The sequence below is a fragment of the Melanostigma gelatinosum genome (genome assembly GCF_949748355.1).
Source record: "Melanostigma gelatinosum genome assembly, chromosome: 6".
Classification (NCBI taxonomy): Eukaryota; Metazoa; Chordata; class Actinopteri; order Perciformes; family Zoarcidae; genus Melanostigma; species Melanostigma gelatinosum.
Genome location: NC_136639.1, coordinates 8,917,763 through 8,943,002, shown reverse-complemented (window position 1 = coordinate 8,943,002; position 25,240 = coordinate 8,917,763). Strand labels below are relative to the sequence as shown.

The window sequence follows — 25,240 nt, the reverse complement described above, 5'->3', positions numbered from 1 at the left end:
CAAGATGCAGCAGTACTTCAGTCAGAAGGCTCACTAGTGCCTCAATTAAAAAAGCTCCACGGGCACTCTCGACGGTAACAAAAAATGAGAAGAGCCGAGAGCTGCTGCCAGTGAGAACTCTACATGCAGCCCACTAATGGAATATCCAGTCCCTATTAACAGCCTGCTTAATCTTTCAAGGATCCTAACACCCATAAAAAGACCAATAAAAAGGCAGGGCAGAGCTTTTATTTTTTTTATTTGTTGAGCACCTCCTCCCTTGCTCTTTGCGTTTATAGGAGAACTGGGGCTGGCTAAGGTGTCACGATGTTCAAATGAATTCGGGGGTCCAGGCGTATATAGACCTCCAGATTTATACGGGTCTGGGATTTGGATTAAACTGTCAGGCTCTCGTCGCTGCAAGCGAGAGAGAAAGAGCAAGATTGAAGGCAAAGACAGAGAGACGGGCACAGACAGACAAACGGGCGATGAAGCAAATATCCAGTCAAAATGTCGCCGTTGGGTGATGTTGCCGTGGCAACCTGTTCTCTCCCAGACACAATGCGAGGCGAGTGATGCTGAAGGAAGTCTCGCTACGACCACTAGGAGAGGGGTTTCTAATACTAATGCTGGGAAGCCAGGGCCACAGCCAGCGCCGGGTTATCTTAACGATGACTCTAATGGGCTCTAATGGAGGCAGGGAAGCATCAGCCCGGACCAACCCATCCCTCATTAAAATCACTCTGCAAGCAGAGACACACACATGCACAAATGCACAACAGAAGACACAAAAGTTTTCAGTGCAGGAATGTTACACACACACACAAACACTCGAGCCCGAACATCGTCATGTCACAGAAGCGCAGCACAAAGCGAGAAAAATCGGACCATATTTATCGGAGATAGAATTTGAATTACTTCTTTGCTTCAGAAATGATGGCAACAGTCGAGGATATATGGAGTGGTCTCGTGTGACGTCACAGTTTAGCTGTCGGCCATGTTGGAGTACACACAAAGCCACTGGCATGCACGGCTGAGTCGCATAACCTATCGGTGGTGAACTTTTGTGCTGTCTTTGGTTGTGGCAGCAGAGCTGATAGAGACAAGGAATCATTCTTTCGTTTGCCAGCGGTCATTACACATCAAGGAAATGACACGAAGGAGCTATCCAAGCGACGTCGCGAGAAATGGCTGTCACGCATCTCTCGAGATATAAAGGAATGGAATTTGGCGTACACTCGAGTATGTGCGGATCACTTTATAAGTGGTCAGTGATTTTATTTACAAATTCGTTTGTGAACAGTATTTAATAAAGGAAATATAAATTAAACTTGGACATGAGAAGGTTACCGAAGCTTCATCGGCCCGTGACAGCAGTCGGTACCAGAGACGTGTCGAGCGTGTACAACAGGCGAAACACAGCGATGCAGCCTCATCATTGCTTGATATGAGTTTAACGTCAGATCATATATATATATGTATATATATGTATATATATATATGTGTGGGGGGGGGATGAAGTTAGGAGTTAGTTGAAAGTGAATTCCTACACACACGCACACAATGACGTGCACGTACAATGTAAACAAACACACGTGTCTGTTTGCGCTGAGTAAACATTGAATATTGCTAAATATCGGACCAGATCTGTATATATTTACTCTTCCAATGACGAGATGAGAATTGTCGACGACCGTTGCTTTGACGTCTCGGACCCATCCACTGACAAACTGATTATAAGCGTCGAGCCCTTTGTAGCACTCCAGCTCGTCTTTCGTGTAAGGACTGGGGGTGTTCACGAGATACGTGTAGATGTTGGCGTAGTTTACCGATGGAAGATAAGTAGGATCGGCACTGAAACGATCTGCACTCATCGTATAGGGATCCAAGTTACCAATAACCTTCAATTTGGCCAGGTAGCGAACCTTTGATGCACTATCCAGTGATTCAAAGTATGGTATTTTCGCCGCACTTCCTTGTTTACGCGCCGCCATGTAGGATCTGTATGTACTCCAACATGGCCGACCGACCTCGTAACTAAGGAGATCGTGACGTAGGTGAGACCACTCCATTCCTGTTATAAATGCAGAGTTGAGTGATAGCCCTTTAAACTGCAGGTTCAGCGTCTATAGCAGCAATCAGGCTGTCAAGAGTAGTGAACAATTAATGGTGGCAAACGCTGCTACTGTGAATACTTATAGAATTGCTTTTGCACCGTTTTGTTTCAGCGGCAGCCATTTTGAGTGTAACCTAATGCGCAGTGTTAACAAGATGACAGGAATGCCTCTCTGACACATGTCACCTAAGGGCGATATGTGGCAAAAATCACGGTTTTGCAACAAACCCTGTCCCCTCGCCGCAAATCCGCACAACTGTCAAACTGGAGTCTCAGGTATTTCAGCAAACTGCCAAATTCTGCATTTGTTTTGATCTTCCTTTCCTCGGGACATGGAACACACTTCCCTTTCCCTGCGATCACATACTGAGGAAAACAGTAGGCAAGCCACAGGCAGTCATGTGAAACAAATGCCATACGAGTGTCTGTACAGAAAAAGTGGTGTCCTGAAGCCCTGCCCCGCAAACCTGAGCAGATGGTGCGAGTGAGTCAGGCAGGTTGGAGGGCAGCCCGGTGGTGGGGGGTGGCCCCCCCTCACGCTCTCCCGTTAGCTGGGTTAGTGCACCAGGGGGACAGGGACATTCCCAGGGGGCTGTTGGCAGGTCTGCTCACCAGATGACATCTCATCCCAGTATTGATCTTTTTATAGTTGTTCCTGTGGCACTGCTTACTCAGGGGAATTGGGCCTTGCCCTGTCCACCCGTGCCTGAGTTTGCAGTGATATGGGGTTGGGGGATGGAGTGGTAGAGAAAGGAGGGACACGGGGACTATGGTAGCAGACGGACAACCGGCAATCGCTGGTCATGACTGATGTGTCCAGCAGGGACTCTGGGGTGAACAGTGTCGCTACACAGCTGTTCCCGCCTATTATATCCTTCACTTGTGACCCTGTTTGTCCCAGTGGAACATCTGGAGAGCTGGCACCGATCTGGTCCTGTGTGGCCTTTATGCAGCCAGATGGCCTAGCTTTGAATGGCTTGGACCAGTCTGGAATGGCGTGGCCTTGAGCTGGACTAGGATGGGCTGGGTGTCATCATCAAAGAGACCCTCGCTGTGATCAGGATAGCCCTCTAAGGCATGGTCTGTTGACACATGCCATGTCAAGAACACAATGCGGGAAGCCCTAAAAAGGACAGCACTACATTCTTCGGCTCTCAGATGCTTTGAGTTAAAAAGCATTCACTTGAACACGTTTTGTTTAACCACTTCATTGCAAATACACACCTGGCTACCTGCAAATGGGCCCAACGACCGCATGAATGAGACGACGGCCCGAGAGACGATTCTCATTCGGCCTCCAACTAAAACCCTCAGCAAACTTATGCTGTGAATGCAAATGAGTGTGTCACATAAATGACCTGCTCACCATGCCAGTATATACAACAGCCAGGGAAATATAACCTGTATGCAAAAAAGCCTTTTCAGATTAAATACAAGGGTATGCAAATTCTCTCTATGACAAGGGGGGGGGGGGGCACTGGGTATTCTCATATAGTAGGCAAACACTGCGGTTCACTCCCTTCATGGCTTTGCAAAGGCATAAACAGTCAAGGCACTGATAAAATAAGGACACAAACAGATATTTAAATGAGGCTGCATATCGGCTGAAAGACGTCGGCGGATGCAGAAGGTATGTGAGAATGCACGCTGACTTGATCCGTCTCCCGCTGGCTCTGGTTGACAGAATATTCTGCTGCACTTGACGGTTGAGCTCACAATGATTTGGTTTTTGTTCCTCTCCAGACAAGCAATCTGCACAGAGCCACGGCTTAGCTCACGAGTGAGTGACTGTGGAAGATGGCTGTAACAGATACTGGCAGAAGGCAGGAAACCGCAGTCTCGCCAATCAACACTTCATTGCTGTGAGGTATTCTGCCATTTAAAAAAAAAAAAAAAAAAAAAGGTGGGGTGATTTGAAGAAAATGATTTTGTATGAGAGGAACAGAAGGGCTGAGCAGTGTTGAATCATTGTGCTAATAATAAAATCAGAGGAGAAATTTGCAATGGCTTGCTTTCCCTCACACTATTTAATCTGCCTCGAGCATCTCCAAGCTGGTAACGAGGGGAGCCAAGGCGACGTTTTTGCAAATCACTCAGAGATGTTAATGGGGGAGTGGACGAGGAAAAAAAAACTGGCCAAGATAGCTAAAGAGCGAGGACAGCTGGCACGTTTCAATTATTTCTCTCTGTCTCTTTGCCGCAGCTGACAAAAGGAGTGGATGGCAGCAGAATGGGGATGGGTGTTAAGCTGCAACACGTTTACAGTCAAAGCCCAGGCATAAATTGAGAACCTAATGTTCACTTCAGAGAGCTGGCAGCTCGAGCTGTGGGATGAATCAGTTTTTCCTGTGCATATTGGATCCCAATTCAAACAACAGCCATATGGGGCAGGACACATATGCACAAATTCACCTCTCATGGCACCCATGCCAACGCTGTGAATGGGAGGCAAATGACGTAGAGCACATCTTTAAATTGGAAAGGAAAGCGAGAGAGAGAGCGAGAGAGAATGACAGAGCTCTAAATGTTGACTGTGTCATATAAGGTCCTGTGGTCCTCTAAAAGCAATGTAAACCATCATTAACCCCTGGCTTTAACATGCTGCAGACGTCTCCACACTCACAATACACTGTTCTTCTCTCTGAATCTCCATCAGGGCCCATCCCCCTGCAGAGCTGGTTCTAACAGAGCTCATGTGCTCTGCGACTGCCATCAGCCTCTCACGAACACAGCTGGGTCATCTAAGGTCAGTGCCACTGGGCTCTCCGAAATAAAAGGGTGGACATCTTGGATCTTTGGACAGAAAAGCTCAAGTCTAATGGCTCCTCTGACGCGGCCCACCCTGCCAGTCAGGAATTTGACCCCTTTCACTGTCACTGACCCATCACCGACCCCGGTGACCATTCTTACCCAGAGGCCGCTGGGGACAGACAACAAACAGGAGGGGAGAACTGAACTTTAGGAATTTCATGTTGAAAAGAAGGAGAGCCTTCAGGAGTTATTTGTGAAGGGCTGCAAGCACTCGCCTTATCATTTCATTAATTAGCATGACACGCCTGCCTGATGGACTTGAACGCCGCAGCGGCAGCTGTCTCAATCGATTACGACAGCGGACGTGGTGCTGAAATTATCGAGGTGACTGGAGACAACGCCTGCCACTTCTAATAAAAGACTTAACTCCTGCTTCCCACATCACAGCACAGCAGTGGGAGGACAGTGGCAGCCTCCCTGCGTCTCCCATACCTTTAAGACCTTTTCAGAGTCTCTTCATGGGCTGCTGTGGATCGCAGTGTGGGCTGTAGTTCTGGAGCAGCGTGTCAGCTTTACTTAAGCTTGCATAACGCCTGAACATTATCACTTTGGTGCCCCACAGGAAAGCATGCTCTATTAGCCCACCAACTGGCTCACAATCCACGGAGAATGGAAGGAAAGGAGGTAGGAAAGAAAGAGAGAAAGAATGAGATTGAAGAGACACAGAACTTTTGCCAGGAAACATCAAGTACAAGCAGAAATGAAGGGAGTGACTGGTAAGCAATGTAAACAGAAGCAATGCTTTCCATCCTCATTTCATGTATGAACATGCATGGATCCCACATGCCTCTAAGTGGATATAATATTATCTTTCAGTGCCGCACTGATTACTTCTCAATGGAAGGGAACTGGCTGGGTGAGAATCCTTCAACAAATCCTAAGTGGCATGACAGTGGGCTGAAAGAGCCTGCATGTTTTTCTCCTCCTCCATCTCCATTTTCACTCCCCGCTCAGAAAGCAAAGCAACAATTGGAAGTTGACAGCTCTTAACCATTCGCCATACCTCATTCCCTGTTTTGACATCTGCAGCCGTTGCAATTTAATGCCATGGAAGTGGTAGAACAAACATCTTTGCCGACAGATCATATCTCCTCAAGTGTTTTGCAGATGCAGGGTATTGTCGGTATAAGTATTACAAACTGTGGTTTAGACGAAGACGTTGCCTGAGCTACTCACCTGCTTCATGCAAATACAGCAGCCATTTTCATGATATCAAATAATATCCTCTGACAGCCAAGAATGCCGAGGCAGCTGTCTTTGTGTTCAGAGTATTCTATAGGTGGCAACGGATAAAAACAAATATCTCTTTATGAACAACTGCCAGAGAACTAGACCGTCAATCAACCACAACACCTTTTCTTCTTGCCATGTTTACATGTTGAAGCTTCCTGCTATTACAGGCCCGGGCTGCTGATCATTCAAAAGAATACATTGTGCATCCCAGCATGCATTGCATTGGGCCATACAAATAATGTGCCCACAGACACACACGTATATCTGTGTATGTATATATATAAAAAAAAATTTAAATAGTGGAAAATGCCCATCATAATTTCGCAGGGCCCAGGCTGATTATATTTTAGTACACAAACTCCAAAGATATTATTTTTGCAACTTCTCACATTTGTGAAGCTAGAACCAGCTCATTTTTACAGATCTTTAGCTGATAAATGACTGTCAGTTGATTTATCCATCAAATCAAATGATTTACCAACTCTTCATTTGATTTATATTCACTTTAAATGCATACATCTCAAAAACATTGTTTGACGACCAAAACTATGTATAAAACGACTGCAATATTTAGAATTTACTATTTTATATACCGAGTATCTCTAAATGATCTCGAGTGTCGATAAAAGTTACCCCACAGGAACGGTGAATGCAAAAGGGTAAGTTCTTAGTGGACTATTTGTCCAAACATAGCACCCCAGTGTGCATTAAAGTGCTTGGGATTAGGTTTCACATATCTGCAGGCCTTTGGGGAAACACACTGTCCGGCATAGACACACTGATGTAATGAATGCCTCTTCTATAGGAGGATCCTGCTGCTGAGCTGCTCCTGGGGTGCTGTTGGGTAATTAGGCTTACAGATGGAGACCCAGCAGCTGTTGAAGACTAGACTAGAGCTGCCATTTTGCCCTGCTAATGGCTACACGCCAAAAGACCTGCGTTTCTTATGAGCTACAAGCCTTTTTTTAATGCAACAATCCGAGCTTGCGCTATGCTAAAGTAGACTTCTTGCGGTCCGAGTTGTTTTTTTTACATGGCACGACTGATGACACAATTCGAGAACCGAGGTGGAGATGTTTGAAATATCTCTCATACAGAGCTTAGTTCGACAAAAACACACACACACACCCTCACACACACAAAATGCCTCCTCAAAATCTCTCGCCTCTCTCCCCCAACCACCATGTTCTCCACCATCACAGGAAAAGGGTTTCTCCAACATTTGCTGTCCTTCCTTACACCCCATTCATCATTCTTGATTAGAGCGAGAGAGCACGTCAGAGAAAGAGGGAGAACGTGACCCAGAGTGGGGGAGAAAGAGGTTAGTGAATAAGGCAGGGGAGATGGAAGAAGGAGCAGAGGGCGGGGAGTTGTGTCAGGTAAACTAATAGAGACAAGGCCTGGATTCGGACCTGCTGCTAACCTAAACCCACCGCCTCTAAGCCCTAGCCACACAAAGAGGTAGGAGTCTCTGGGTCCGGCCTCCTCGAGCCGTAGTGGACAAGGAACATTAACAACAGTCTGCACGTTTTCAGGGCTGCTATGAGCTGCCTGAATTTGACTGTGGCGTTCCAAGTGCGGCCAGTGAAGAATTGATTTGTTTGGTGTGTGGAGGTGCTGTGTCAGTTTGCGGGAAATGTGTGAATGTGAGGATGTCTGTGATGAGAGGGGGCTGCATTGCGAAACAGGAGCGAAATTGGACTCGGCAACGAGCCAAATCGCTTGCGAGATGAAACTGACTACACCAGGAAAAAACAAAAACAAAAAACAAGACACCACAAGGCCCCAGCAAAGTGTCGAGCAAGGCAGGCTGGCTCAAAACAAACACTTTTCTTTCTGCTTGACATATTTCAGACTGCCGACGACAAAGCAACACTGAAAGAGTTCGAGGAATCAAAATCAAACTGCCAAGTGTGTCTGACTGTTTCATGAATCCGTGTCGAAGCGGAGGCTCCACACCACATCAAACCCTGTAAATTCTCCTGAAAGCCTCCTCTCTCTCTCCCTTTAGTGGCCAGCGCGAGGATTATTGTGTGCAGCTAAAAGGTAAGTGCTGGGAGTGTCACACTTGAGTGTTTTATGCACCATAAAGTATCAAGACCCAGATGGCTCATCCTCCCTGAAATACATGTCCACTCTACCTTGGCTCCAGTGGCACCTGCTACCCGGATTAGTTTAGTGCTACGCCAACCCAGCACACTAATACAGTGTGCCGCAGCTGATAAGGATCCCAGGGCACTCCAGCACTTGCCCTGCACTTAACAGTTGAGTCAATACCTGTATCATTAGTGATAGCGACAGCCGTATATAGATATTTTCCATAAACACAGGGAACCATGATTTTGATGTAATTTGTCAGTGTTAGGCTTCAACAGATGTGGTCTTTTGAAGATATCAGGGCTGATAGTTTTTGGACTGAACTGGAAGATGACTTGTTTTGGTGATGCTACTCAATAAGTTTAAATATCACGTCCTGTTGACAACAAAGCTCAACTAAATATTTCACAAACAAAAAAAGCTTAGACATATTTTGGAACACTGAAACCACGGACCCCATTCCTTGCAGCAATAATGATTGATACGCAACCAAAATGCCTTAATTTAGGTTTATGGGCTCATTATAAACAAAGAGCACAGTCCTGATAAGTGCTACAATATACTTATAATTAATCAAACTGTATTTCAAAAGAGGTGGAAAACACAACTTTTAACAAAAAGGCAATATATCAGTGAAGCCCTGGCCAATACTCCCAATATTGCTCTTTATACACCTCTCCATAGGTCATGTGACATTGGAGCAATTTCTCTCGTTCCATCCCAAAGCAAACAGCATTGCATTTACAATCCTGCTGCTCACCCCTCGACACAGCAGCTCTAACCCAACAGCCAGGGAGGTTGGAGCCCATGCTCTGCTGAGTGGGGTTTTACAGCCAGTCAGAGGCCATCAGGGGCCCCGTCGCCGGGGGCCCAGCGCAGGGAATTCACCGGTAGCCAAAAACAACAGCCAAACAGATGACCGCTTGAATATTGGAGGGGACCACACTGCTCACATTCTTTTCCCTAACCTACACTAAAATGGCGAAAACGCAGCCCCGTGTCGCAGTGAATTGCCACCTGTGTGGTAACAAACACTGGGACCATTAATGGCACTTATGCCCAGTGATATGCAGAACAAAACACAATCCCTTTCTCAGCAGTGCGTGTGTAGAATTCAAGGCTCTGTCACAAACCTCTCCAAACCCAGCTCTCTGTCAAACATACTGTACGAGTCCAAGCCTGCAACTTTGCTTTTAGACAGAGTGACGATGATAAGACACTGACAGAAACATGGATGCTAATATACTGCCGCTGGAAAGGCATGTAGCTCAGAAATACTGAACAAATAGTACATGGACCACCTATGTGGAAATACCTGGAAAATACTTTATATGTCAGGCTGATATTTCTGTTTGATTTAGGATCTTCTTTCCTGGGTTCATCTCCCTTTTCTCCAGAATCCCCCTCTGACACGTTCTTCTAATACATGGACGTCGTTGTCCGTCATGGAATCTGAAGCGTTTTACATCCGTTCTGGTCCTGGTGATGGTTTTCCCATCTTTACAAGCCTGTGTGAAGCGCTTCCCAAAATGTCCAATCCATTACAAGCATGTTTGTAATATCCATCTAGGCTGACAACTGTCCCGTTGCCAGCGATTGTACATCATCCAAGCGTCGTATTTGGCCACACTCGCCTACCATCTGGCTTTGTCAATGAGCGTTACAGCCTCATCTGCAAACAACATTGGCTCCGTACCGCTCAACACAGATGAGCTTAAAAACGCACATAGCGGGGAACTGGGATCTTCAAACAAATGCAGGGTGGGGGAAAAACCCACTGTCGCTGGCAGAAAGACTGGAGCTTGGAATAAAGGATTAAAAACAAGAAAACCTTTAAGTGATCACAGGCGACACGCTTTACATTCCAGGCCTGACAGTAGTGATAAGACGCTGGTCATGTATTATTCCAAGTAAACAATAAGAATGCCTTCCACACTGCAGCTGGCTGCAGTGGAGGAGGAGAGGGAGGAGGATTAAGATTACTGTAGACAGAAGATGCGATGAGAGCTACTGCTCTCTAGAGTTACCCTTTCTAAATTCTTCCCTTTATCCTCTCTAGAAGAAAAAAAACAAAACAGAGAGCCTGCATCCATTTTAGCCAATGGTGCTTCCCTGCTAAGATGAGAGTCAACCTGTGTTTTACAAGTTGGTCAGCTAACTGCGGGGGCTGCAGCTTATTTACCAAAAAGCTTTTCCCTCGTCAGGGAGCCTCCGATTTCCTCACTCGCTGCTGAAGCATCAGCTCCTTTCACACAGCTAAGACCTTGGTTTATAGTGAAGCAGTTGGTGAACTAGACCACAGTAACTGCTAAGAGGGGTTAGTTTCAGCACGCAGCTTTGCCGTCAATGGGATTTATTTGATTTAACAGTAATTTATTGTGAAATGTTTTGTTTTTTTTCTGCGATGCTTTGCCCACTGAGCATAGCCAAACAACTCATCATATCTTCACCTTTTGCCTCAATGACAGGGATCCTGTAACCTGATTTCTACATTGAGAATTCCTCATCTGGACAAATAAAAACGTGTTACCTCTGGGTCAAAGCCACAGTATGAGTTCACATGTGCTTTTTTTCTATCATGGTGTACAATGCTGCTGATGGTGTGGCAGGTGAGGGGAATGGTGTGCGTGGAAAGGCCAGGATGGCAGTAAGCTGGCACTCTATCGTTTTAACCTGAACTGACGAGACAGCGCTGAAAAGCCTCAAGGGATCATTGGCCTCTGTTGTGTGTAGGAGATGGCTTTGAGGCAGCACAGTGCTGCTCAGTATTGAAGTGATTCGGCATATTCACTTTGACTTGATCGTATATACTGTGAAGCTCTCTGTATATACCAACCTGTTCTTAACAGTAAAGTGGGAAGCACAGCTCAGAGATGTCACACCCCAGGCATTATACACTGAAGCTGTATAGTGAAAGTGCAGCAGCCAAAATGCTGGTCATGCCCCTGACAACTTATCCTAAAACTCCCCGATGGCCTGTAGTGATTCTGTAATTGCTCCCTCTCCACAGCTAAAGCTGAATCCATATTCAGTCAATGGACACAGAGTCACACAATGGAGACGAATCACGTAGCCTTCAATGTGACTCCCATTTTCTGTCACAATAGCTGATCCCCACCGGCGGGCTCGCTGACACAGATGACAGGCCCCGATAGGACTGACTGACAGGTGTCAAGCGTCCTGACATGTAACGGCTAACAGACAAGAAATACATTGACTGTCGAGTGGCGTTTCTGTTTCATGATTGAAGCTCAATCAGCAGTGACCCAATACTCTAAACAGGGGCTAAGTTAATATTTCATGCGCACGGGGCTCTCCGCACAGAGCAGTTGCTGTTCTAATGGATATAATAGTGCTCTACAGGGGCCAATGAGTGCACCCAGGGATAGCATGACATATCAGCACTGATTTTACAAGCCAGCTAATTGCCGTGCATAGAAAATCAGGAGTGTCTTTGAAAACAAGGGGCTTGTAAGAGCCGGTGCAGTTTGACATCACATCCTGAATCATATGAAACCAAACAATTCCCTTCAGTCAGCCTTTGAAGGTGCCAGGCCATAGAGGGATTGTGGGTAATGTGGCTTGCTCCCTCTGACTGCCTGCCACTCTGAGCTACATAAATAGTACATGACGTTGTAATCGTATTTTAAAAAGCTATAAATATTGAAGAATTAAAATAATTTATGGAACACCGCAGTGTAAATGGATGTGTGTGAGTGTTTTGTCTCCTTTCACTCCACTCTCGCAGTATATGCTGAAACGATGGGCAGCGGCGGTGCAAGCTGGGAATTCTGTAATTGCTTTTTCTGTCCCTGAAGCAGGCCTTCCTGCTTTAAATCAAAAAAGGCAATCTCTGTCAGTAATGGCTCAATTAATAATTAAACACGTGTCGTATCTCCGCCAAGCTCCCCCTATTTATTTTCATCTTTCCGACAGGGACGGCTGCACAAACAGCATTAGCACTATCAATAAAGGGAGCATTAATATCAGCCCCTTTCTCCAAAAACAAATCACCCAGCTCATAAACTGTCCTATGTCTGTGAGAAGTAATAACACAGAGATTAATAAAGAAACAAGCCATATTCTTTGGTTTTCTCCAATTTCTCACGAGCATTTTCTCTCCCTGAACTGAGAGTGTTAGCTAACCCATCTGCTCTCTGTATTCTGCTTGGAGTTTGTACCATTTTAAGATTCAAATCAAATCAGGGGAACACACAAGCTGCCGTTCAAGCTCAGGAACAAGTGAGACGGTGTTATAGGCAAGAGGGATGCTTTATTTGATGCATAACACTACCAACCTCCAGCGCTCTTGAGCAACATACGAGCCCAAACCTCAAACGCTTGAATATAAGTGTCAATAAAGGAACATCGGTCTTCTTGATAAAGAAAGCATGTCCTGCAAGCTGCCTGGACTTTGTCAAACTAAATCATAGTAGGTACAGGAGGCGAGCTTCACCAGGCTTAGATTCCACAGCAGTGATGCCTACTTTTAATAAGAGCGTTTGCTAATCCGGCTGTGGGAAACCCTTGCAGCCCTTGTGTTTTTCCAACAACATGTCTGCACTCCAGTCATCCAGCCTGCCTGCGAGCCAGCCAGCCTACCTCCACTCAATCCTGATTCAACAGCGGCGAAAAGCTGATTAGTTGGTCAGAGGGTCAACCTCCATTCATTATTTAATGGGAGAGAGGCTGCACACGGTCAGGCCGGCTGCCGAGGTTAGCGATACATTACGCCGACCTGTCCAGAGGAGAGCTGCCCAGTCGAATACAAACATGCTCTCTCATCTACTTCACTATGGCTGAGAGGACCTCAATCCCCTCTGCCCCTGACCTTGCCGTTCCTTTTCAAATCACCATCCGTCCTCCCTTCTCTGGCATTCACAATCCAGCAGGTGGGACTGTGTTTCATTTTCCCTGTAAGCGTGCACTGCAGGAGCAGGCCCGTAGCTATGGCTGGCCCAGGTAACCAGGAGGAGGAGGAGGAGGAGGCCATTGCCATTTTATTGACATGCAGCAAACAGCAGTGGTGGAACAAAGGCCACTCAGCACCTATTGAGAGAGCAGGCCTGCAGACACGGTGGTTGATTAGCGATTCGACACGGGGACCCTGGACTGTGTGGCACATAATGAGAGCTTAGGGAGCAAGCCATGAGCCGGTGGGGGAGGGCGGTACGACGGAGGCGGGCTTGGGATAGGAGAGGGGAGAGGCGGGCTTCAACCATAAGGAATTGATTTCCTACAATAGAAGATTGATATACGAGTAAAAGGGCTCCAAAGAAGAAAAAAAAAACAAGGGTATGGGCAGATCCTAAATCCTTAAGCTACAGCATTGGTAATGTGTTTATATATAAACAGTTATAGGATAAGCCCTAAATCCACTGCCAAGCTAAATGGTTGATGCATCTTTTTTGTTTGTTTACTTCTGTGTCAATTAGGCAAATTGGTCCAACATCCCTGACGAGCAAGAGATTTAAAGTGAGTGCATTTTGCATTCATGTCCAAAAGCTTCTATCTCCCTGAACACCAGACTAACCTCGTCTTCACCTTTCATGTGGCCTCAGAGAGATGTTAACACAGTCAGATGTGCATGATGGCAGTTGTGTGTGCTTTTCTCTCCCCCTCTTCTTCGTCGTCTGCACGCTCTCTCCTTCCTTTGTTCCACTGGTCTAATCCAGTATGTGTGGGCCGGTAAGTTTAATGGAAACAATTTATTAAGTCCGGCTTAAAATGCCATCTGCAGCTAAGCCTCCCAAAGCCGCTAAGCTCCTGGTTTCGCCCCGGAGCTTGCTGTGTTCACGCTTACTGTAATGCTCTGTTTAAAATGAGCACAACGGGTCAAAATTAATCAGGATTACAAGGGCACAAATCCACTTCAGAAATGGGTTTTCTACCAATCTTGCTCCTGCTATCCCAAGATGCCCCAGGTTTGTCTGATGGACCGCACACCACACAGGTTTACCCACGAGCCATAGCAGGTAGCACCTAGCCAGGGCAGCAGGACCTCAGAGAGTACAAGGCGGCAGGAAACCCACAGATACAACATTCAACATAGTCACTGAAGATTCCAAAGTGTTCTTCTCAGATATTTCTAGCTGCTGACAGCTCGGCGATAACTCCCCACCACTTCCATAGGCACAGCGTTGTGAGATGTTATAAGAGGGCCTATCAGTGAAGTGTTTATCTGTGCTCTGTGGAGGTGCCCTGTACATGCTCAGCAGCTACATTTAGCTTCTCATTCGCCTTCAAGCAAGGGACAACAGTAAACTCTGAGCTGCAATTCAATAAGAGTATAGCCCTGAGTGGAGCACACGTTTTCATAGGGCTTTTACTTAAACATACCATCCTCCAGGAAATCAATACTTTGCAGGAGGTTTAAGACTGGAAATAAACAAACAACACCTGTTAGATAATGCTTGCCCTTTGCTGTACCTTCCTACCTATAAATCACCAACGCAGACAGACATTCAGCAGAACGTGTCCTAGCTCTTGGGTAACAATATCCAAAGAGAACTGCACAGTGTGTGCTGTGTTATTACAGATACTAGTAGCTGGTTTTATCTGTACTGACGTAGAGATGATGAAACGCAAATATGAGAGAGAGAGAAGGCAACGGTGTCTGGGTTTTGCCCAAAACCGTGCTCTGTGTGCATAATTACAGCGCTCTGCCGTCGCTGATTACTATGTTGGTCTTTCCTCTCCTCCATTAACCCTGAACCGTTTCATTAACATGACAGACTGTGGGCCTGTGTGCAATTTGGACTTAACCTCAACTGCTTGTACCCGTAACTACTCACAAAAATAAAGTTCAGAGAGGAGCACCGTGTTGAAAGGCAAGGAAGAGTTAAATGAAATAACACTCATTACCTCGAGAAATGTACAAGCCAAACATCATCACAGCATTATATATTTATGTGTGCCATGATTTGTGTGTGTGTGTGTGTGTGTGTGTGTGTGCATCTGTGAGTGTCTCCAAGCCAACAGCTCGACAGGCCTGGTGATCAGAGGAAAGCTGGCTTTTCATTGGTCCCACAGGACCGTGAGCGAGACCGGTAATGGGACACATACGCCGCATTCTAAACCAGAGGAAAACAGCCTGTGGGCTGCTTTGTAGTACACACACAGACACACACTACACACACACACACACACACACACACACAGACAGAAAAAACAGTTTAGGCCAAAAACAAACACTGTCCTAGAATCCATTACAGCTCAAAACAACATTGGAATGGAAGAAAAGAGCCGGCTGGGGGCAGCTTTGCCATTGTAGCGTGATAACATCGTCACCAAAAATCACTTCATCAAACTGTTTATTTCTTTTCTGCCTCACCCTTTCTAACCTCTAATTCTAATCTGGTGCCTTCTCTTCTTCCACATTACCGTACCCAAAAAAGGAGCTGGTTGATCTGTGTGACAATCAGGAGAGACTCCTGAGAGACTGATTGGATTGTCTGGGTGTAATTCCAGAGTCCTAATCCTGAGCCTCGTGTGCACATTAGCACGATCCACAGAGCCCTCCGTTTGCCAGCTGACATGGATGGGGTATTTGAGCGTGTGTAAAAGACAATGGCTGCGTATGTGACTGTACTAGCGGTTCTTCACAGCAGAGTTTACATGCAGCCATGTTCTGTACAGGCATGCAGGAAAAAATAAGTCAACATCCTGACAGCTGACAGCAGCAGTAGTCCAGCAGCCCGGTGGAGAATAGATGGTTTTGGACGCGGCCGAGTTGTTTTCTAAACCATGCAAGTCTGGAAGTCATTGTCATTGTGAACGCTGGGTTTCACGAGGCCGACGCTGGTCACAGGTCATCTACGTCACACTGCCGACAGGCCTGGTTTCTCTCCTCCTTGTCAGCCGTGCTTTTCCACTAAGCAGTCTAAACTATTGTGCTAAACCCAGCAACACCTTCACATGCTATTTAGAGGGAACGTAGCTTTCTCCGTGGATGTTCTGATGTGGAGGTAAATAAAATGGAGGTAAACACAGACCTCTAATTTGTTGTTACCAAAAGGCAGGAGGTAGATTTATGCTCTTCCTTTTGCAGGTAACAACTACCTTTTTTCCTGTGCTAATAATATATAATCTATCCAGAATTAGTTTAAAAATTGTCAACATTTTTGACAAATATTAGTAGCAGTAAGCAAGAGTAAAATATGTCTGACATCCCAGTTTACATGAACTATGTGTGTGTTATGATGACATTTGAGGCAAGCTGATCTATTTGTCGAGTCTGTCCAGCAGAAATGCCCCCTCCCTCCCAAACCCTCCTCATATAGCCTCAGTCTACACTGATGTGCACTTCCACCTCCTTCACCCTCTGCCTGTGTTAATGGCCCTGCTTCCTGGTTCCTGCCCTGGGGGGACGTGGTCTGCATGCTGCTATCTGTCACTACATGGCTGATCGCGCCTCCCTGCATCCACAACTTGACACCTTTCCCCCCTGCTCTGACCTGGCTAGCATCATTGCGCTTAGAGAATATACAGGTGCAGACAGTCTATGGCCACATGGTATACACCAACGCATGTATGTGGTTGGACGCACGTGGATGCACAAAATCATGTGAGATCATGCATGAACATAGAAATGCTAAATCTTTATAATCCATATATGTGCATATGTTAACGCACAACACAGAGTTTGTGTCGTCTGGGGTGCTGACAAAGCTCTTTCTCTCTCTTTCCTTTGGCATCTATTATGGTCCAGGCCTGCTGTCAGAGAGCTTGTATTGCCTGAGGGAAGTTCCCATTTGTGGGAGCATGTGGCAGGGAGGCTCTAAATCCCCTCTAATGAACCAATATGTAGGAGGGCTAAGCCTTTGGCGGGGTTGTCCAGCAAACGCCACTCTGCGCTCAGGCAAAAATGTATGCATACGTAGTCACCAGACCTTGTTTATGTCTGCTGACATTTAAATTTGAATGGGAGCTGCAGGATTAGAGTGGAGGAGATTTGGACCCATTCGCCAAAAACCCCATTTGTTGTTATGAGTATGAATGAGGCAGAACAGGGTAGACCGAGAGGAGGATAGAGAAAACAGAGCTGGCTCTTACCTTTGGGTGTGGTGGGGGAAAAGAGCTTCTCCGATCCTACATCAGACACCTGGAAAAACAAGAAGGGAGACCTTGAGTGGATTTGTCTGATGAGCTGAATCTGTGGGAAAATTTGGTCAATCCAATTAAAACAAAAACCCTGACTCATATAATTGTCCTCATTATTCATCAAAGGCAATGCAAGCACTGACATGCATTTTGTCTGTCTGGTAAAAGGCCAATTCAGCCACAAATGTGGCCACTAGTGCCTGGAGGAAAAGTCCAGCTGCCACTCCTGCATTACACAGTCAATCCAAATAGTCCAATCAGCCAACGAGAAGAGATGCCTCTCCACCTGATGGTCCCTGTCTGGATTTTTGTTCCTGTCAAGGAAACATTAGGTGGCACTGTTGTGCCACCTGAAAATCCTCAAAAGAAATGCTGCCAAAGACGGAGGAAGTCAGTAAGGTGGCTATGCAGCATCAGAGCACAAAGGCTCATGCGTACACGCTGCCGCTCAGAAACCACATGTTCTGCGATATCTTTGAATGGAATAACCAACCACATGAATACAATGTAAATATACTCTAAAAGCAAAATCCTTACTTCACAAATGTATTAAAGACAATATTGGCCCATACTGGAAGTAAACAGATGATAGGTAAACAACATGATCCTTTGTTGGATCAAAAACAGTTGTTACTCTTTTGGGTGACGTGACCGACGCTGAGCACTGGAAACCTGGTGTTAAAAATGTAGGTTGAGTCAACTTGAGGGAGAAAAGCGTCTCACTATGAAGTGATCGTGGAGCCTTCTAGACTAAACACTGCAAGCTATTTTCCTCTCTGCTTTAGATGGATATGTACAATCTGGCAAGCACCACCTAACTCAACACATCATACATTTTACACATGTTCACTGGCCAGATGGGAAATGTTTAAACACTATGACCAAAAAGCAGCAAATCCACACAAAACCTGGTATTGTGCAAAATACCGTAGTGAAAAATCTACGTGCTTGGAAGATAATATTCACAAAGAAAACCCGCTTCAGCCTGTAATATAAGGTTTTGTTTAAAGCCAAGATTTCCCTTTGCATCGCTTGCCTCTCATCTGGGTTCTGCACACTTAGAATATGCTGCAAGAGCTGAACATATGTTCTGCCCAAAGGGCCCGAGTGTCCTTAACTGCCATGCTTGTGTTTTATGCGGCACAAAAGGAGCATATGTAAAGAATGAACAGTGAATCAGAGTGAGTGCAAGAGCGACAGAGACAAAAAGAGAAAGCAAATCATCTTGTAAACACAGATGGCTGTCCTTGGCATCCGTTTTAGTTCTTCACAAGTGTTTTGAGGACGTCCTCTTCCTTCCAAGACCTCCCAATTTCTACTTCACTGCCACTGCGTTACTGTTCTCCACCGTGTTTGTCTGTCTGACTCTCTCAACGACTCGCGGAATTCACCAAGCAGACATATAAAACACAGATAAAAGCAATAATGGAAGACAACAAAGCAGGCTGCAACAGTTGCAACTTCAAAAAAACATGACAAATGCCCGAAAATGATCTGTTGATAACTATGGACATATTGGCCACAACACATGAGTCTGTAAATCTTCTGATAATGTATTTGTTCTCAGAGTCAGATCATTTCAATTTGAATCATGCAAACATTATCTTTGATATTAATAGACTCTTTAAAAGTGCCGTATTTAGCAATGAACCTCACCCTTTACTAAAGCGGTTGCTACCATGTTAGTTATGAGATGAATAAACTACAGTATATATTGTAAGTTTTGTGTTTAAGGAAGTTCAATTGCAGAAGAGGTCAATAACACCTCTTTAGTAAGTGTAACATTTAATGGAGGGCAAATACTCAGCTGAAAGGAGATGTTTCCTGTTTCCTCTTACAGTAGACGAGGCGAAAGACTACAGAGGAAAGAAAGAGTGTTGTTGCATTGCCCTCTTTCAGTCTCCCAGAACCAGGCGCCAGGCTACAACACAGGCTCTTTGTTAGCTTTGGACGACATTAAACGCTCCAGTACCAAGCCTCAGCAGTGCAGCAGCACAACCTCAGCCTTGAATCATGGCCCCGGAGGCCCTGGAAGAAAAATATGGGCTCAGAAAGAAATGAAGCTTGTCAAATGGACACGGGAGCTGGCTCAGGGACTTGCTTAGTGTGGCACGGGGTCACAAAAGCAAAAAAAAAGACAGGCTAGGCCATGCCGTGACTCAGTAAAACAGTTAAAACAATTGTTATGACCTGAGTGGTTATCCAGAGAGCAATGCAGACATAACGTTCCTGAGAAAGAGAAGAGAAAATGCCGTGTTTACCAAGTGCCAAGACGACCTACTTCTCCTTATTCCTATTCCGGCTATTTTGAGTGTGCAGTGAGCCGTTTTATTTTCCAACCATATTCCAAGTAACATCAACAACCAATATTTAGGTTTTAAAGCTGTGTTTTGCACCTGCCAAGTCTGCATGAGTCAGTCGTATAATCCACAATTACAAGGCCGGCTTACAAAAGCACTTCTTAAAAAGGCATGTCAAAGCAGAGCCCTGATTTGGCTAGCTGTTGTTTTTGTAGAACTTTTCTGGGTTTCGCTGGTCAAGTTGACATTTTTTCACGGGGCTGTGCTGCCGGCAGTCTGAGCTGCCTGCGGTTGCGGTGTGCAGAGGTCGTGTATAACAAATTCTTCACACTCTCTTTGTTGAGGCAACCCTGACTGCCATGAAAAACAGACGGGGAAAGACGAGACAGAGGAAAAATATATAAAAAGAAAAAGAGACAGACAAAGAAGAAAGAGAGGCGCAGAGGCCAGGTTTTCCAAAGGAAACAGGGAAATTTAAACATAAAAAAAAGAATGGGGTAAATTCAAGCCACATTGCCTGGGAGCCAAAAGCCCTTGGAGTGGGCCGCAGGAAGCCTGACCTTTGAGGGGGCCGTCTGCTATCTGAGCCTGGGGCTTCAGGGGCCTGGCCTCCTCTCTGGAGGGCCGTCAGCAAGCCTCAGCTTTCCTTCCCTATTCTATTCATTAGCCATGCTTTATGATTCAACTTCCTCTGAGCCACACAAGAGCTCCCTTAGGAAAGAGACTGCTGGAGAGAGGGAGAGAAAAGGGAGTGAGACAGAGGGAGGGGGGAAAAAAGCAAGGAGGAGGTCATAGGGCCCAGCCGGGGCCCAGCTCTCAGCAGCTGTGAAATCCTTCCGTTTCCTCGGCAGGCGTAAAAAGAATGAGAAAGAAAAAGGAGGAGGCCAGCGAGGGAGCTGGGCCAGTAAACCCACCATCAGTGGGGGAGTGCTAACTCCCTGAAGAGCCACATGCAGAACCATAATTCCCAGATTTAGCAAATGCCAAATTACAAATTACACCGCTGTTTGTTTTAAAAAGTCCCCAACTTCCCTGAACACCAATGACTTATTGGCTGCATAAATCTCCTGGTAATAGCAGAGCCGCAGAGGGAGAGCAGAGAGGCAGAAACCTTCGCTAGCAATAAGTGAGACATTTACTGCGAGGCGAAATGCATTTGCTGTCACAGCAAAAAAGCGGGGGGGGAGAAGGAGGAGATGAACATTTTCCATGTACACATTGCTTTTACTTAACAACACAGCAAGCTAATTAATTCGGAAAATCTCCGACAAGCTTAATTGCACTTTTTTTTTTTTTTTGTGGTAAAATCCTTCCGTGCTTAATAGAAGCACAATGGGGCGACGGAGAGAGGCGACGCAGGCAGCAAGGGAGGGCGTTATAATCAACAGAATAACCTTCAGGCATACATTTATGAAAGACATTGATCAGTTAAGGCTGTGATTTCACAGAGACAGGAAGGTCAGCAATTACCCAGATTCAATTAACCTCATTTAGTAAAGACTGCTGAGAGACCAATTTCTCCCCCCAGAACACCCCCCACACCCACCGAACCCCCTGCTTTATATCAAACGATCCCCAGGCCGTCCATCTACCTTTGATCTGAGAGCTCCCATTGCATGCCTTGCATTCCGTGGAGCTGAGCAAATTATTGCCAAACAGGAAGAAATCTTGGAGCCAGAGGTTAGGTATACCCAGACTAAATAAAAACCAAATTCCTAAAATGTCCCCCCCCCCCCCCCCCCACCCTATCCCTGGTAGAGATATAATTTGTACACAGGCTGGCAGCGCTATCACAACAGCTGTAGCGTGAAAACAAAGAAACCTGTAAGTAGGCTTTGTTGTGGGCTCATGCCTGCAAAGACTATAATTACAATTTAGTTCTGAGTCATTTGGCGCATGCTATGCTCTTGACAGATTACTGTAGGACAAGCGGTAACGCGGCTAATCTTAACACGTATATACCACAAACCAAATAAGACCCAACACGTTTAACATGACATTTCCCTCACTTGAAAAGGAAACGCTTGCAAGATTTGCAACTCTATATCAAGACTAATTTAACGGGCAGTGCAAAAGATGGTCAGTTGTACAAAACGATACATAAATAAATACAAAATAAACACAACAGCCATTCGTGCATAGCTAGAAGTGCGTTGCCCTACTCTGTAATCATGGGTGATAGAGCATAGAAAGACAAAACACATTGTTGTGCATGCTAAATAAGTCGGTCAAATGTCGTGGCATAGGCAAAGACAGTTGATGGGATACTCAGTGCTGTATTAATGTGCCACAACATGGCATTAAAATACTTATCAGGGCGCCTGAAAGAAAAGGTAGCAGAAAAACAAATCCCAAGAGAGAGTGAGAAGGAGAAGTGAAGCGGGCAGAAGGGCACATATCCTGGCATGGACCATCAGGCCGTCAATTACCCAAGCCAAGCCTGTCTGTCCATGGATCCACACTCACCACACCTCCCACCTACACGCACACTGTTAATTTACTTTCTTGCTTGGTGTTTCATCACTGTCACCTTCCTCCTTCACTGCCCTTTCTTCCAATTTTCCATTTACTGTCACCTCAAGTCCTTGGTTCCCTTTCTTTTCGGGGTTGTGCTGGTATATTTTTTTGTTAAAGCAAAAAAATCTCACAGACCAATTCCACAATTGTTGTCTTAAGGATATACTTGAATGATTCTAGTGTGATGTTGTAATTTTAAGTGAGACTATGTTTGTTTTCTGTGTATAAAAAGGTCACACAATGATCTTGAACACTGACAAAAAGGAGCTTATCAGCACTGATATGGTAAAAAACATCCATCAGTCAAACCCCAGCAGGGGCCTGGTTTTCTCTGTGCATGTGGGAGTAGCTCGTGGCTTTGACAAACACTTCTATCAGCACCCACTCAGGCCCCTCTCGCCCTTTCACCCCAGCCGTCCGCTAATGCTACTTTACCAATAGATACAGCATTAGACGTCGCACAGTGAGTCTACGGTTTCTGAGGCTGCAACAGGAGACACCTAATTAATTACCCCCCCCCCCCCTCTTGCATTTGTCCTCGCGCTGTTGCAAAAACGTAACGACCTCCCGAGCGGTCGTTTATTATAAGCCGCAGCAGTGCTACGCATTCCCAGGGCAGGGAACAGGCACCATTTACCTCACCTCCAATTCCCACCCGCCGCTGCCACCGCCGGCTTGTCAGAACAGGTGTGGGCCAGCAAGGCTGCAAACCCCCAGCGAGCATGATGGGATATACAGCGCGAACGGAAAAGAGAGAAGAAACCTCCCACGCAACTGTCAACCGACAGATACTCGTCTCAACCGGAGCATCATTAAGATGATAATGAATTCCATAGTGACTGTGTAGAATGGAGTGGTCTCCCCTTGCACACACACAAAAAACACACAAACCTCACTTAGCCCGAGTGCCATTTTCATAGGCACGTATAACACGTGGGTGTGTGTGTGTGTGTGTGTGTGTACGCCAGAGGGCCAGGGCTGACAACTCTTGCTCCCTCTCCCCCTAGCAACAGACGTAGGGAAATGAATGCCGAGAGAGGAGCAGGGGGGGGGCTTGAGCTTTGTGTAAAATATTACCCTTCGTCTCGCTTACCGCACCCCACCACTGCTACCGCCCTTCCCTCCTCTGGCTGTGCAGCAGTTGCTAGCCCTTATCACGGCTGCCTGTCAGTTTAGTATACAAATTAGCAGTCTATCAGGGGAATGCAGGGGCCTGTTTCATCAGCAGGGAGAAGGGCAGAGGCATGCATTGCATTAAAGCCTCTCGCCGCTGCAGACAGAGAGGGTCACAAATCAACGCCTCAGCAGGCCCACAGCCAGCACTAACCAGATAAGGAGAAATGAAGGAAAAAGGACAAGGCATATTTCAACAGAGAGAATCCAGACCTGCTCAAACTCCCTGCACAGGATGAAACATGGAGGGGGGGGGGGCACAGATTAAAGAGTAACAAAAAAAAAGACATGAGAAACGGGTATGGAATTATAAAATGTCAGTGACAGAGTCAGGGGAACTGCTTTCAGTTGATTATCGACTAGAATTTGCAGAAAATTAGGGCTAGCTAATGCCCACTTTCTCCTGTGAAGTGAACCTGTGCATGTTAATACCAGCAGAGACAAAACGCCTGCGAAGGGCTCTCATTAAGTGGCATAATGCAATGAGGCACAGTCTAAATTGCGGCAATAAAAGCCGACAGACAAATCATCTCAACCATCGCAATCCATTTAACTCAATTAATGCAACACCAGATCCAGGCTCAGTGGTTTAATAGCATGCGTAGCTCCCCTCCCTTGTCAGGCTTAGGGGAACAAGGGGGGGCACCAGGAGAGGGAGTTAGTCGTATTTCTTTTAGGGTGAGATAAGGGTCAGTGTGGCACAGCCATTGTACTATGATTAAGTCCTGTTTGAGACCATGGGAATGGGGAAGGAGAGCGAAAGACAGCAAGATAAAGGCAATGTGAGACGGAAAAACAAAAGCAGGTGATAGCAGTAGCTCTGTTTGGCTCAGCAAAGCAGACTATGGAAAGGGCGTGGCCCCCTTTCCTTTTTAATGTCGAAATGTGTGCCAGCAGCGATAAGAATGGCAGGTAATCTCCCGGTGGAATCAGGGGGCTGTTCGTCATTACTCTCTGGCCTTGATATAGATCAGAGCTCCGGTGGCTTCTCCTAGCTCTCCAGGCTTCTTCGCAGCTGAGATGGCAGCTAGCCCTTGAAGACACGGCTCACTGCTCCCCGATTGGCTGGTCAACAGCCACAACCAAATCCCGGCTCCCTCGGGGCCGCTGTGAAGAGGTATGATAGGACGGGTCGCGGAAACTCACTGTCCCCATATCCACACCATCCTTTTGTTGTAAAGCCTTTACCCCATTGTCAGTGTGGGTGGGTGGGAAGTAAAAAAAAAAGCCTTTCTGGATGTTATTGTCTGAGAGGCAGGATAACAGGCAGGCAGATTATTTCAAAAACAGCTTTCTCCGGAGCTCTCACAATGCGGCACAGTTGTTGCTGTGGAGAGGATCCTGGAGATAATAATAATATTCCTAGTCAGAGACATTTCTGCAGTAGAGCTGCCTTCTAACAGAGAGATACACATCATTCCGACTGGCCCGTCGTGACATAATCGCCCTGCGGAGAGCTGCAGGCAAGCTTGGTAGGCAAACCACCTCTCACTGCAGCTTGTTAAGAGAAAGGTGGCTTTAAGCACAGCTCAATAGCAACTCCGATTGAACTTGTTTTGTTTTTTTCACTCCATCTGAACAATGTCTAGGTGAGTCATAGCCCACCTCAGGCTACACAAGTTACATTCTTCCTTTCGTCCTCTCTCTTAAGACTGTACTGCGCTTTTGACTTGGATGAATTCGCTAAGAGAGAGGGGGGGGGGGGGGGGGGAACAAACTCGGCAGGATCTTAAATAATGCAGCGATAAAAAAAGCTGTGACCCTTTCCCTCGCCTCAACCCACACACAGTGAATTTCTTCTGCAGTGAAAGACAGCACACAAAGAGAAGAGAAGGCAGAGCTGGCACTGCATGGAATGTGTGGAAGGCATTGGTTTGCTCCTCTGGGCACGGACACCTTTAATGAGAGGAAA

General features: G+C 46.1%; 1 protein-coding gene across 8 annotated transcripts in view; it reads right to left on the bottom strand.

Moving 5' to 3' along the window:
• The window catches only part of fbrsl1 (fibrosin-like 1), a 247,497-nt gene that overhangs the window by 17,498 nt on the left and 204,759 nt on the right, over nucleotides 1–25,240 (bottom strand). For all 8 annotated transcript variants that reach the window (XM_079269833.1, XM_079269838.1, XM_079269834.1 and 5 more), the window contains one exon: nucleotides 17,291–17,339. In XM_079269833.1, the coding sequence (XP_079125959.1) occupies nucleotides 17,291–17,339 (49 nt within the window). The remainder of the gene's footprint in view (nucleotides 1–17,290; nucleotides 17,340–25,240) is intronic.